At 38.5% G+C, this 14429-nt stretch overlaps 1 protein-coding gene across 1 annotated transcript in view; it reads left to right on the top strand.

The window, feature by feature from the left end:
- The first annotated feature begins 1078 nt into the window (after positions 1–1078).
- Positions 1079–14429, top strand: part of col28a1a (collagen, type XXVIII, alpha 1a) — a 53949-nt gene continuing 40598 nt past the window's right edge. Inside the window, exons 1-7 of the mRNA XM_028461226.1 lie at positions 1079–1140; positions 1735–1865; positions 2757–3322; positions 6988–7008; positions 7302–7361; positions 9048–9101; positions 9192–9236. Coding sequence (XP_028317027.1) covers positions 1748–1865; positions 2757–3322; positions 6988–7008; positions 7302–7361; positions 9048–9101; positions 9192–9236 — 864 coding nt within the window. The 5' untranslated portion in view covers positions 1079–1140; positions 1735–1747. The remainder of the gene's footprint in view (positions 1141–1734; positions 1866–2756; positions 3323–6987; positions 7009–7301; positions 7362–9047; positions 9102–9191; positions 9237–14429) is intronic.

Below are 14429 nucleotides of genomic sequence, written 5' to 3' on the forward strand. Positions count from 1 at the left end.
CCGCCTCTGCTCACCACACACTACAAGCATCCATTTACACATGTTTCCAAAGTATAGACCAGTGAGATAAAAGCAGAACAACATTCATCAATCCAGAAATGTATCACATTAAATTTCTCTTACAACGGCTTCCTGCACATTTCAATTAATTTGTAATTTTAAAGGTTTTTATTTTTTTTAATATTTGATAGCGTGCATTACTATTGCTTCATTCAAACTGCTCTTTTTTTCTTGACACCACAAAACATTTTTTGCAAAGGCTGCACTCCAAAACAGGAAACATAAAATGTGGCAGGTTTGTTTAGGCTAGGTGGTGTCTGTGTTTGACCTTGGAATGAAGCAGTTGCAAGACACGAGAAAGAGTAAAAAGCGAAATACAAACAATTTACAATCTATTTCACAGTAATTCCTCTTTTGTTGATTAAAACGCAACAACATCAAAGAAATTAGCGAACCAGAAGAATCAACCAATAAACAGAACTAGAGTCACTCACTCCTACTCAGTATTATGGGCAAACACTCAACAAGAACGACATAATCAAATTACCAATATCAGAGATTATCAATGTAAAGATGAATAGACTAGATATTCAATGTGGGGGTATTGTACAACTACCGCAAACATCGCACAGGATGTGTACATGATCAGTTACCATGAAGACTATGTTAAACCATATGTAACACATTAAAAAACTTGACAAAAATGAAATTTTGACAATGTAAGTGATACATTAAAAACATTTATAAAACATGTAATGACATTATTGCATGTAAAAAAATATGGATGTCCATAACGTGGTACACATTTGGAAATATATTTTCAACACCACAAAAAATGTTGGACCACAAAACTATTTGTTAAATGAATTGAACCATAGGAACAATTTGGGAAAAATTCAATCAAATTCAAAGTATATGCTAATAATTTAACATGTACCGTATATGGGTTCTGAAATATTTTAACTGGCACTTGAATTAAAATTAAAAAAAATGTGTGTGTGTGTGTGTGTGTGTGTGTGTGTGTGTTAGCAGTGGGAGTGGTTGCTCTCGGAGCCTCTGGAGTGGAAGCAGCTGCAGTCAGACGCAGGAGCATTCTGACCCTCACTTATTGAATCAACTGGAGCTTTGACCAACTCACAGGTATGCAATGCTGTTATTTGTTATTCATATGCATTATTGCTTTAACTTTACAAATGTTTGGCAAAAGGTATGCCCATACATTCAGATAGATTCTACAAATCATACAATCTCAAAGTGCAAAGTGCAAAATTCAAAACATTGAGACAATTTCCAAAATGAATCGGTAAACTTCATCAGTTAAGTTATGAGTTAAAGAAGTTATCTAACTAAAGATTGCTGATTTGATGTTGCTAAGAATTAATGTTAATTAACTGTATTTTTGTAGAAGTTTTTCTAACCCTGTGTTTTCCAGCAGTGACTAACACAACAGGGAAAGAATGGTCATCATACAAAATAAACAATGACACAAAGCGACATTTGTTATGTTGAGTGGGGGACAAAATAAAGATCATATAGATAATTTTGTACCAAAACATAAAAATGAATTCAAATTAAATTGAATAAATCACGCATGCATAAATTAAAATGTGAGCAAGGCAGCACATGATAAATGGTGTAGATTTAAATATCTAAGGGTCTTCTCCAGTGGTCTCCAGATTATAGATCAATAACCACACAGTCTAATTCAGTTCTGATCTTTTCTTCAAACTGTAGGTGGGATTCAACAATGTGCCTCATACAGCTTTTCTTGTTCATCCTGATGTTGTCTGGACCAACCAGATGTCAAACCCGGCGGCGGAAGGGACACAGGGATGAGAATCAGGTCCTCCACAGAGAGGCCAAAAGTAAGCACCCTCTCATTCCCACTGATATGCTTCAGCCTGTTCAAAGGTATGCTGCTTGTGGTCGTGATCTCCTCGTCTGAGATAGATAAGTGGAATCTCTTGTCCCTAAAACTTTGGAGATCCATAAAAATATTAGGTTTTGGGTACAAGTCTCAGTAAGAAACCAAATATCTAATACATTTTACCAGTACACCTTGTGAGGTCAGTGTATGTTTTGGTCATTAGATTTTCAGTTAAAAAAAAAGAATATATAAAAAGAATCTTCATAAGGTTCAAGAAGGGATAAAATGTTCTGTTTCTAAAAACAATAACTGATTGTTAGAAAACAAAAACAAAAAACAAATGCACTCATGTTTATATTTGTGCAATTGGAAGCGGTAAGTAAGAAACGTTTGGGGACAGTGCTTGGGGAAGTTGATGGACATGGATCAGCACATTGTTTTTCAAAACAATAAAAGAGTGTGTCTCAGGGAAGAGAACATGATTGCAGAAAAAACTCCTCTTTTTTTCTGCAGATGACAAGCCTTGTGTTGCCTTGTCAAAAGAGAAAAGTTCTAAACATTTTAGCCTGAGCTAGGGAAACCACAGGTCGAACTCAAACATGCTCTTATGTTGAAAACAACCAAAACATACACTGGGGATCTGGAGGCGAGAGAACCTATAAACAAATTACCAAAGGAAGGTTTAGCTCCAGATCCCACAACATTTTTAAAGCCTGTATATAAAAAATGTTTTCCCAATGTCTTCATAAACAGGCGAAGAAGCTACATACACCATAGGCTGATCATTTCCTAGAGAAAGAAATATGCTTTCCATAATGTGACAGGAGTTTAATATCATGTCGTAAAAGTTCAAATGGATAAGACAATGAATCTTTCGTTTACTCCTTAGTGATGGTCTGTCCGGTGGAGATCATGTTCATCATCGACAGTTCAGAGAAGGCCAAGTCTTTGCTCTTTGAGCAGCAGAAAGCATTTGTCCTGCGCTTCAGCACGAGGCTCATGCAGCTGCACTCCCCAGGCTGGCGTCTGCGTGTCCGCCTTGCTGCTCTGCAGTACAGCAGCATTGTGTCTGTAGAGCACAACTTCAGGGACTGGCAAGACCTGGATGTCTTTCAGAGCAGAGTGGACTCCATGGTCTTCATTGGCCATGGCACTTACACTGCACATGCCATTACCAACGCCACAAAGGTGTTCACCAGAGAAACGTCTTCCAACAGCCTGAGGGTGGCGCTGCTGCTGATTGATGGAGTGGACCATCCACGAAGCCCTAATGCTGTTACAGCTGCTGCTGAGGCCAAACAGCAGAACATCAGGGTGTTCACCATCAGGCTGTTTGGACTGCCCAGAGACAGCGCCATGGAAACCAAGTTGCGATCCATTGCTAGTGCACCTCCAAATCAGCATGTCTTCACCCTCACTGACAGCCAGATGGAGGACAGGCTCTTCAATGAACTGGTCAGTGAAATGATCTGCTCTGATGTATCAATATAACTGTAGGCCAATGATGTGCGGTGAGGTTTATGGCTGGTGAGGCACTAAATTTTAAGGAAATGTGATTTAAAAATGCTGGCCCATGAACATGACAGAAGCTCAGTAACCAACAAATTGGTTTGATTTTATAAAAAAAAGAAAAAACATTTTTTACGATGTTATTTATTCTTGTTTCTTATTCGTAGCATGCGAATGATGGAAAGTAAGGCTCTGTGTTACCTGTCTTTTCTGACTACATGTCACTGTATAGACTGAACATTTTCAATTTGTCTATGATAAAAAAAAAGGATGATTCCTAACTGGTTACAGTCAAAAGGGTTCATAACATGTTACATGACTACAAACAGTTTAGCATGTAATAGATGCTCTGTCACAACAATAAACATGCAACCCCAGGGATCTGTTCATGGAAGAAGAGTGGATGATACGCATAAATAAATAATAATTATGTGAACACACCTGTAAGCAGAGGTGGACAAAGTACTCCACTTCATTAATTAAGTTAAAGTACAGGTTCTCCTTGTCAGAAAAGACTCCAATACAAGTAGAAGTAGCTTAGTCAAGATAGTGTATCAATATTATATCATTTTATTTAAAAAAATAAAAAAATAAAAAATTTAAATATTGAAAGAAAGAAATGGAAATTTTAGGTGCTAATAGAAAAACACTAATGCACAATTTGCAACATGTTTACCATAAGATTGCAACCATACCACACAGAATTTTGTGACATTGTCACAAAATTTTGGCTGACTGCCTGGCACAAAATACACTTTGGTTGGAAAAAAGGTCAAATAGAGATTTGACCCTAGATGCTGCTGTGTAAGACAGAAGCTTTAAAGGTCCAATGCCATGCTATTTTTCACCCATCCCCATTGGTTCTAAGAACAAACTCGCCTGTTTTCCATAGTTTTAGCCTCTGAAAAGTCACTTTCTGAACAACTCTACATAAACAGGCTGATTTGCGGCTTACTTATGCATATTCATGAGTGGGCATGTCTATAGACGGGACACTGACTTCCTCCTCCCCGCACGGTGACGTAGGGCCAGAGGATGGCCCACCCTCCTCCCACCCACTCCGTAGCCGAGCTCATGCTGCTTTATAAACACGAGACAGAGTGTGGGGGCTAATATTTTAGTTATTCTTATATAGTTATTTCTTTTGCAATCTGATTACTGTTGGGTTTGGTGTTTTGATATAAATAAGTGTCTATTTGTACGGTTGCCGTACAGACAACCCCCAGTGCTATTGGCACAGTTACCGAAGTACAAGTACGTAGAGCCTTAGGGTTAGGGTTAGAGTTAGGGTTAGGGTTAGGATATAACCCAATTTTGCAACAATTTTTAGATTTAGGTTTAGGGTTAAGGTCAGGTTTAGGGTAAGGTTTAGTCTTAGTCACGCGACCAAACTGGCCAATGGCTGATCAATCACGTGAGCTAAACTGGCGAAATAGGGCCGCTGCGTACGGACAGAATATTGGTATATTGATACGACAACCGTACGGATAGCCACTGCCAATAAATAAAGAAAATAGTGACACATTTGTTTGGTTACTTTATAGACTCATGCCTTGTTTAAAAGTGTAAGTAGCCACAAAGTGGGAAAAGAAAAAAGATGCATAAAAAAATTGTGATAATTGTTGATTAATCGAATTGTAGCACCCTAAATCTTAATCAAATCTAATCTTGAGGTTTTCGGCCTATTTGGGACTTTTCTTTATCTCGACAGTGCCATCAATATTTCAAATAAGGTGTGTTTTGCTGCTCGTTGTTGGAAATGTGAGAGGCAATGGGTGGCTTTGAGTTACTGTTACTTTTATTTTCACAGCTTTGTGATAAATAGAATAAGATTAGCGTAAAAAGGTGATTTTTTTAATCATGAGGGAAAGGCTAGATAGATTGGGGTCTGCTCATTGAGTTCAGTAAATTTAAAGTTTTAATTAGTAGGATGATGTTATTTGGTCAGTGTTATTTTCAGTACCCTGGGGTGCTTTTGACTTTTTTTTTATTTCACTATTTCTCAATGAGCTCTGCAACCCCTGCAAACCTGTGCAGGATAATCAGGTATAGAAGATTCAACGAGACTTCACATTATCGTTTTCCAAAATCTGGGGTTATTTACTTATAGTCAAGTGATAAATGGTTTATCACAGGGGCCTATACTTCAAAGCTGGATACATATATCCAGAATATATCTCTGTTAAAAGGCTTCACATAACCAAACATTCACAATCCCAGAGCAGCTGTACTATGAAACAGGTTATCAACACGTTAACTTAAGCCAGGTGCACCCATCTTGGCTGCCTGCACATTCACACAAAAGGGGTGGAGTTTGTTGCATCTGACCAATCATAAACATGGAGATCTCAGCTCCAAAGCAACCTACCTTAAGTGCTTTGGAGGAACAGGAAGGAATGCTGGCAGACGATTGCAGACTGTTATTATACCATATTATTTAATTGGTTAATAAATAGACAGCGCTCTGATCTGTCACTTTAATTTTATTACAGCACCTACGTGTTACTATTCATGTAGTCTGCCCTAATTTTCTTTTCCAGTGATAGCAGCACAGGGTGCATTCTTGCTGATGCTCTCAGCATCGCCAACTGCGTGTGAGAATGAAGGAATTCATCAATCCACGGTCACAAAGTGCACCAATAGAAATGATGTCTTTCTGATAGGATGTCATCGGTAAATGGAGAGGATTGCATCTATCCATAAAAAGTATTTCGCTCCACACATCCGATCCAACCTGCCCATTCTCCAAGGGAAATTATTTGTCTGGAGGCAGTGCTGTTAAACTTGCTCATATCCCAGCCAGAACTTAACCTGGTGCCGACCAGGTTAGCCAGTCAGCGTAAGTTGCCATGGTAATTTACCCTGGTCACCAGGAAGAAATTAACCACCTTCATAGTATACAGAATAAATCCCAGAAGCTTCAGTCCAGGCCAATAAGGTGACATTTTCTTGTAGTTATTTGTTTCCTATTTTATATTGTCACAGTCTGGGATTGTGGGTGTTTTTCTGGTTCATTTGTCATGTTTATGTTGGTCGGATTCTGCTTAATGTAAATTTGCCTTTGACCTGCTCAGTTGGTATTTTGGCAATTTGAGTTTGTCTCAGAGTTTAAAATGGTCTCATTTTTTAAACTACATGTGGTTTCTTCTTTCAGTTTATGTTTTTAGTCAGTTTATGTTTTTAGACAGTTTTGTTTTAGGTAGGTTAAGTGTGTCCCGATCCGATATATCGGTTAGTACCGACATCAGAAAAAAAGAGATATCAGACTATATTGGAATGCTTCTAAAATTTCTAATATAAGCACATTGAAAAAAAGCAGTTCATTCTTAACAATGCTCTAGCCTCTTCTATCCTACTGTTGCTGACTGTTGTTCTCTGTTTAAGTAATATCACTTGATCAAGTCTTTACTAACATTCCACACTACAAAATAAGTAATAAAAGAAAGTATGATTTGTATTGGATCAGTGTCGTATCCAAAGTAAATAGTTGTATCGCGACACCCTTGGTAGAAACCAATAAATTGTCAAACTAACAGGTTTTAATGACAACTGACTGTACTGTTTTGTTGAGGTGAAAAAATTCAACTCACCCCTCTTTTTGATTCTTTCAGAACACAGTGGTTAAATATGGGGTAAGTAACTCAGCACTTTGTCTCTATTATGTTTCTGGGATTATGTCACATTTGCTTATCCCTACTTGACATTGTGTATATAGCATCTGCAGTTATAATTTATGATATATTGCAATGCATTGTGTATTTACTCGTGTTAGTCTTTATAGCACTACTTTGTGACTGATTATGTAAACTACATCAATCACTAAATGACAAGAATTGAATTGAAATATGTTTTTGAATTGAAATATATTTTCCCCCCCAAAAAAATCAAAATGTTTTATATGGTCTGTTCTCATCTTATGTTTCAGTGCCCACAACCAAAGACTTGTTATTGTCAACACGGAGAGAGGGGTCACCCAGGAAACCCGGTAGGCCCCTGGATGGAATTTGACTCATTACAACATTCTCTGTCAAGGTCTTCCATAATATGCATTTGCTCATTTTGACATAATGCACTTAAAATCGTTTCATTCATTCATTCATTCATTCATTCATTCATTCATTCATTCATTCATTCATTCATATCCTGGACCACTTTATCCTAAACTGACAAGCATTGGGCAGAAGTGCTCACTACTACACCACTGCAATGTTTTTCCTGTGACTTTTCTCTAGGCCGTTTGCATGTTCTCCCTCTGTCTGCATTGGCTTTTTTAGGATAGTTCTCCCCCATGGTCCGAACACATACATTTTGAAGTTGATTTGGAGTCTTTAAATCGCTTGTAGAAGTGAATCGATGAGAGAAAGTGATGTTTGTCTCTATAGCTACAAGTCAGAGTTGAACAGACTGCAGAGAAAATCACATGGTTAAAGAAATAAACATTACATTTAAAAAGAATGTAGAGAGAGTGAACTGCTCAGTGCACCAGAATATGTTTTCCAGCAGCATGAACCTAGTGCAGCATAACTATTAAAATGCTAAAATTGACACCTTTCGTACAGAAACTGGTAGCTGGTTTCACCAGTGAGGAGCACGACAGCTGAATGCTAATCCTACACACTATAGGAACATTTATTAAACCTCTGGGAAATTAGGGCACTAACAGGTCTTTAAGATACTGTATGATTTGATTTCAATTAAAAAACTTGATTAATATTTTGCTGTTTAGAGTGCAAAACATTTTTTTAAAACATTTTCTATAATTGAATAATCACAATTAACACAATAAAGTCCAATCACTAATTTGAATTACTCTTAGCCAAGGTGTTTCAGCAAATTTTCTGCAGAAGTTTGAATCGGAGAACTCCAGCCAACTTCAGTTCCCCTTGTTCCATAACCTGTTTCAACTCTATTCATTTCCTGGACCACAGACAGTCACATTGTTGCCTTTAGTAATGACTACATTGATTGAAAATCTTGAAGGTTTTCTTGCTTGAACAAATCAACATTTAGGACATGGTCACTTTTTAGGTGCTTGTTACTATAACCTGTTAACTAATTGGTTAACTAAATCCGGTAAGTGGTAAAAATGTAAATCTGAAAGTATTGTCTGAATGAGATGCTGCAGTAAGGCCAGCTCTTTGGCTGACTCATCATTCTTGCAGTCAGTCACTCAAGCAACTCTGGTTCTCTAAAGTCTAAAGCGTCCCAACATCTGTTACTGGTATTATTGTGACTGCTGACCTATGTTCCCAGGATCACAGATAAGACTTGTAGTGGTTTTGTTATCTTAACTAAGCTACAGCCTCTACTAACAGGTGCAATGGGTCTCTTTCTAAAGCATGACAGACTAAAGATGTGAAAAGCAGGAAATGTTTCCCACAATGCAAGTGTAACAGGTGGTGAGATGGCTGGTGTTCTAACAGCCCAACTAATGCCAGTCCCTCAAAAAGCAGTAAAGGTCAAGAATGGAAGATTAGACATAAGCAAACAGTCAGGCTGTGATGCGCTGAGAATCTGCTGCAGTGAGGTCCAGGTTGATGTAGGATGGAGGTTACAGACAGGGCACACCAAGAATGACTGACCTCATATCTCCCTTTTCACACACCCATTCAAACTGAAGAGGGCCCCAAACACTCCCGATCAGAAAATCTATCCCTTCGCTTTCATCCAGGGAAAACAGGGCGAGCTGGGGACTCATGGAACTCCAGGTCCAAAGGGATCTCGCGTAAGTCTCTTTTGTCTGATAATCCATTGGTGGTTACAGGAAGAATCCATGAAGTGTTTGATGTGTTTTGTCTGTGTCTGGTCACTGTAGGGGGAAGCTGGCATCAACGGACGTCCAGGAATGGAGGGTCTCGAGGTAATCATCAAATGCTTTTCTCTGATCTTTGCAGTCTTTTATGTATTCAGCTTTCTGTTTGAATGGCCTAATGCAGTCCTTCAAAATGTGGTTGTCTCAATGGAATGGCAGATGGGACATAGAAGATCATTTGGAATGAATACGCAAGTATTTAGCAGTCACTTCTGCAATAATACAAACTATAAATGTCAATTTTTAAGGGTAATTAAAACTAACTAAATCTCACCAAGTTTCAATCATCTTGGTGTATATTGATTTAACTGGAGATGGAATGGACAATTTTTTTTAAATAAACAATTTCTGAGTTGATTGTGGCTAAGTTGAAGAAGCTGGAGACATTTTTTGTAGGCCTCATAGATGAATTTAAAATAAATGGTTACCAAAAAAACATGTTAATAAAGACTGAAATTGTTGCTCAAAAGTTTGTTTTCTTCTCTACTGTAAACAATCTCTTATTGACAGTGTCGGAAATGTTTGACGCATTGCATTTTGGTAGATGGAGTCCCATAGACAGATGCTTAGAAGTGTTTTTACGTCATTCTTATTGTGAGTTCTTCTGTTTCTTCACCAGACATGGAGGGCAGTGATTGGCTTGACTCCATTGTTTGTTCTAATTTGTTCCTGGTATTCACCATGATATCACCTCACTCCGTAAGACATTCCATTTTTGTCGGATTCTGATCTTTCTGTGTAAGCCCTAAAATAATCAAACATTGATTTGCTGCAACTTTCTATGAAAACACCAGAAATGTGTTGGGAAGTCACTTAGGCACTGAATTCGGAGGCAAACACAAAAAAATCACAGTAAGAATCAAGTAAAAACACTTCACGCAATGCAATGCACAAAATGTTTTCGACAATGTTGATAAGAAAGGGTTTACAGCGGAGATTCAAACAGGCAGTTTTAAACTTTCTCATCTTTTTCTGAGCACATTTATTTCACTATGGGCTCTATTTTCCCCTTGGCGTAAGTCAGAAAAGCCATGCAGTAGCACCGTTTTTAACTGCACAATATTCTCTCCCTGTACTTAATTCAGTCGTTGCGTGCCTTGATCCCAGTTACGCACTCTGGGTGGAGCGACCCTGAAATGTGGGCGTTCCCATTCAAATCTGGCCTCACAAGCATTCTCTGGGAGGCTTAAGTTCTTTTCCTCTTACGCGCTTCTGAACCTAGAATATGTGCAACGCCCGAGGAAGGTGAAACATATTGCACTAGAAGTCTGGACTCAGTTACAATTGAAGCCACATGAATTCTATTGGCAAAAAGACTCCCAGAAATAATCTATCCAAACTGACACTGTCACGCTGTCACAGAGGCAGCTAGAAGCACGCCAAAAGATTGACCATCAGCATTTCTAATATGTAAATGGTAAATGGACTTGATTTATATAGCGCTTTATCACCACATTGAAGCAGTCTCAAAGCGCTTTACATATCAGCTCATTCACCCAGTCACTCTCACACACCAGTGGGACAGAACTGCCATGCAAGGCACTAGTCGACCACTGGGAGCAACTTAGGGTTCAGTGTCTTGCCCAAGGACACTTCGACACATAGTCAGGTACTGGGATCGAACCCCCAACCTCTCGATCAGAAGACAACCCTCTACCACCTGAGCAAGACAAAATGTGTTACATTTCAGTATATTTTTTCCGTGTCGTCCACTCCTTTTCCTGGGAGGGCCGTAAGTGCTGCGTCGCAAAGCTGAACAGTTGTGTGCACCCGAGGTGTGCACGTCGGCTGCAGCTGCTTGTTACGATGAAACTCTGACAGACATTAGAATGATGTCCAACTATTTTAATACTGTGTACAAGGTAGAGCCATAATTTGATCCAGTGACGTGCCATGGCTACTAGGATTGGGTAGGTACATCAAGACCACCAATGACAATTTCATATGTTTCGGCTCGCAAGTGTTAATCAAACACAATCAACATCATAAAACAATATTAAAGAAACATAAACAATGATTTAATAGCAGCCTCCATACTCTCCCAACAAGATATATCTCATGACACGGCAGCGCATCCATTGTTTGTGTTGGAAACACAGAAACAGAGAAAATGACAACAACAACAACAACAACAACAGCAACTCAGAACAGCCTCAGTGAGGAGCATCCACAAAGCCAATCCTTCCTTTTGTATCATTCACTGTGGAAAATACCAACAATTTTCTGACCTTACCTTTGCTGAAGGTCTGGTAGCTCAGGTGTTGGTCTCCCATCTTTTAAAAGCTTTTGTTTTTCCTCAAAAGAAAGTTTCTTTCTCGTCTCTAGCGCTGTCATCCTTCCTGTAGTGTTATCTCGCCCACTTGCTACGTATAGCATTTAGCATCGCACGGTTACGTCCAAAGGCAGCGTAGAGAGCTGCCTTTTTACGTAAATGGTTTTCATCTTGGGGAACTGACAGTGCATGCGCAAACACATAAAAACATGATATGAAGCCAGAGGCAGAGCAGCAATGTGCTTTTGGAAGAGGGTGTGGCCTCCTCCTGCCTTACAGGGGAGTGAGATTGTGCAGCGTCTCTGCCGTACCAGGAAATAGTTTAGTCATTTGGTCTATGAAACGCACAAAATGTTGACACTTTTAAACTTATAGGTACTTGAAATTTAAAATTAAATCATTTATAATTATATTATAATTAAAACAAATAATCAAAATATCAATTCACCCTTGGGTAGGCACTGCCTACCCTGACTGCACGTCACTGGTTTGATCACACGACAAGAGTAAATAACAAGTGAAACATTAATGACAGATGATGATAACGACTAATGCACGCTGATCATTTCTGAATGCAAGGATGTAAGAAGTTGATGAAATCAGGCTTTCCACACAAACACACATTAATCTGTTATGAGGGGGCGAAAGGAGATATTTTAACTGGTTCGGACAGAAGATTGTGGCCGATCTTCACTCTGCAATAATCTGATTAAATCCACCTGTTACATTGTTTATCAACAAAGGTTTTTCAAATTACGTTTACAAGTGTTGGGGAAACTCCAAGCTCCGTGATTTCTAGACAGTCCAAAAAAAATGATATCATGTCTCAGTCCTCTTCCTTTACTTCAGACCTCCTTCATTCACAGACTACGCAATTTTGGTCGATTTACGCGGAGTGGGTGTGTCAGGAACCTGGACCGGAGAATACGCGCAGTAGATAGGCGCATAAAAGCGCTTAAGTCCATACCGGAGAATACAGCTCTGTCTATTCCTGTTTAAAAAAATTATCATCTTCAGCAGCTGTAAAGTTTGATGACTGCAAGTTTAGGCTTTAAAGAGATTTAGCATATGTTAAATCACATTCTTTAAAGTATTTTCCATATCAGAATGAAATTTAAAGGCCTTCCATAAATGAGAAGTGTCTGAGATGTGACTTGATTTAATAGATTACAAGGACATACCATTACGAAACATCATTATATTTAGAAAATACTGGATTATGCATTATTTTACTAAAGAAGGCATCTCAGAGAGGCTGACATGCTGCACGGCTTCTTTAAATGAGTGCCTTTAGAGGTTTCATAGTAAGTCATGTGCTTCCTTCTCTTCCTATCATTTATATCAACCATGCAAACACCAATCATTTTTATATACATCCTCATCTTGTAACTTCCTTTGTCTGCTCACCTGGCAGCTCCATCTGCAACAATACTGTATGTCCACAATCTGTCCTCTGCACATGTTGAAACCATCTGAATCTGAGCTCTCTGACATTTGCTCAACTAGCTGTCTCTGATGTTGTTTTTAATCCTGTCCATTCTTGTCCCTCCCAAAACTCAGCCTGTCTCTAAAGCAAACTTAATGATACCCTCGCAATTATCGTACACATCTTCCCTTTTCATTTGAGTTATTCACCACATCAGCCACCTGCCCCATGCACAAATATGTAAATGTTCAGCATTATATAGCTCATTTCCTAAATCCCCCGGTTGACCAACACTGACCAAATTAAACTCATATACAGTATATATAATAGTAATAATGCATTGGATTTTATATAGTGCTTTATCATAGACACTCAAAGCACTTTACAGAATTAAGGCATTATTCTATCATTCAACACTTAGTGGTGGTAAACTGCCCTGGGGCAGACTAACAGAAGTGAGGCTGCTATAGTGCGTCATCGGCCCTTCCGACCACCACAAGGACACAATGACAGATGCCACTGGAGCGACTGTCCCCCACTGTGACACCTGGAATTCTCAGTGGTTTCCCATCCAACTACTAATCAGGCCCACACCTGCTTAGCTTCTGAGATTAAACGAGATCAGGCAATGACAGGCTGGTGTGTGCGTGTGCGTGTGTGTGTGTGTGTGTGTGTGTGTGTGTGTATACATACTGTATATATATATATACTATTACATTTTTACACAACAGTGAAGTTATCAACAGAAGGTGATTTTGGAATCAAAACGGTAAAGCAGAAATACAGAATGTTAAATTAATGCTAAAGTGCATCAACTAGCAAAAGTGCATAATTAAATTGCAGGGTGCACAAATGATGTTATTCCACAATTCTCTATTGTTAGAAATATTTTAAATTAGATTGTTGCAAATTTTCCTATTCAATAGTTTTACTGTTATTCTCTAAAAAAAAGAAAAAGGGAATTTTAAAGACAATTAAATAGTAATCATAGGTAACCTAATGCTTATGTGTGCATTTATCTCATTAAAGAGTAACTAAACCCCAAAACTAAAGTATAAGGGTTTGAAGTGTTGTTGATTGATCCGAGCCCAACTCTTGACATTTCAGTCAAAGTATTTCAATTTGTTGTAAAAATGTAAGCGTGACTGCTTTCTATGTGTTTAACTCAGCTATTACAATTACATTTTGTTAATGGCTGAGAATGATAGTTTGTGATGTTTTGGTGGCTTCTCACGTCACTGTTAGCCCTGCCCTGCATATAAAAACTAGCACATGTGGACTCTGCAATCTGTGAATAGAAAGGTATAGTGAGAATTGAGTAGGTAGTTAGCATAGCATAGATTATTTTTTGGAGATTTTATAGTATCGACTAGACTGCTCTGGGAGTCCTGCCCATTATTAAGGCAGTTTTTGAAGTTCCTCCTAGTGGCAGGTCAGCCAAAACCATGGGTTTAGTTACTCTTTAAATGGAGACCTTCAAGATTCAAAGGTACATGGAAAACAGATATAGGACTATAAATTAAAAAATCACCCCATAAAGAAA

This window comes from Gouania willdenowi, chromosome 11 (genome assembly GCF_900634775.1).
Source record: "Gouania willdenowi chromosome 11, fGouWil2.1, whole genome shotgun sequence".
Lineage (NCBI taxonomy): Eukaryota > Metazoa > Chordata > Actinopteri > Blenniiformes > Gobiesocidae > Gouania > Gouania willdenowi.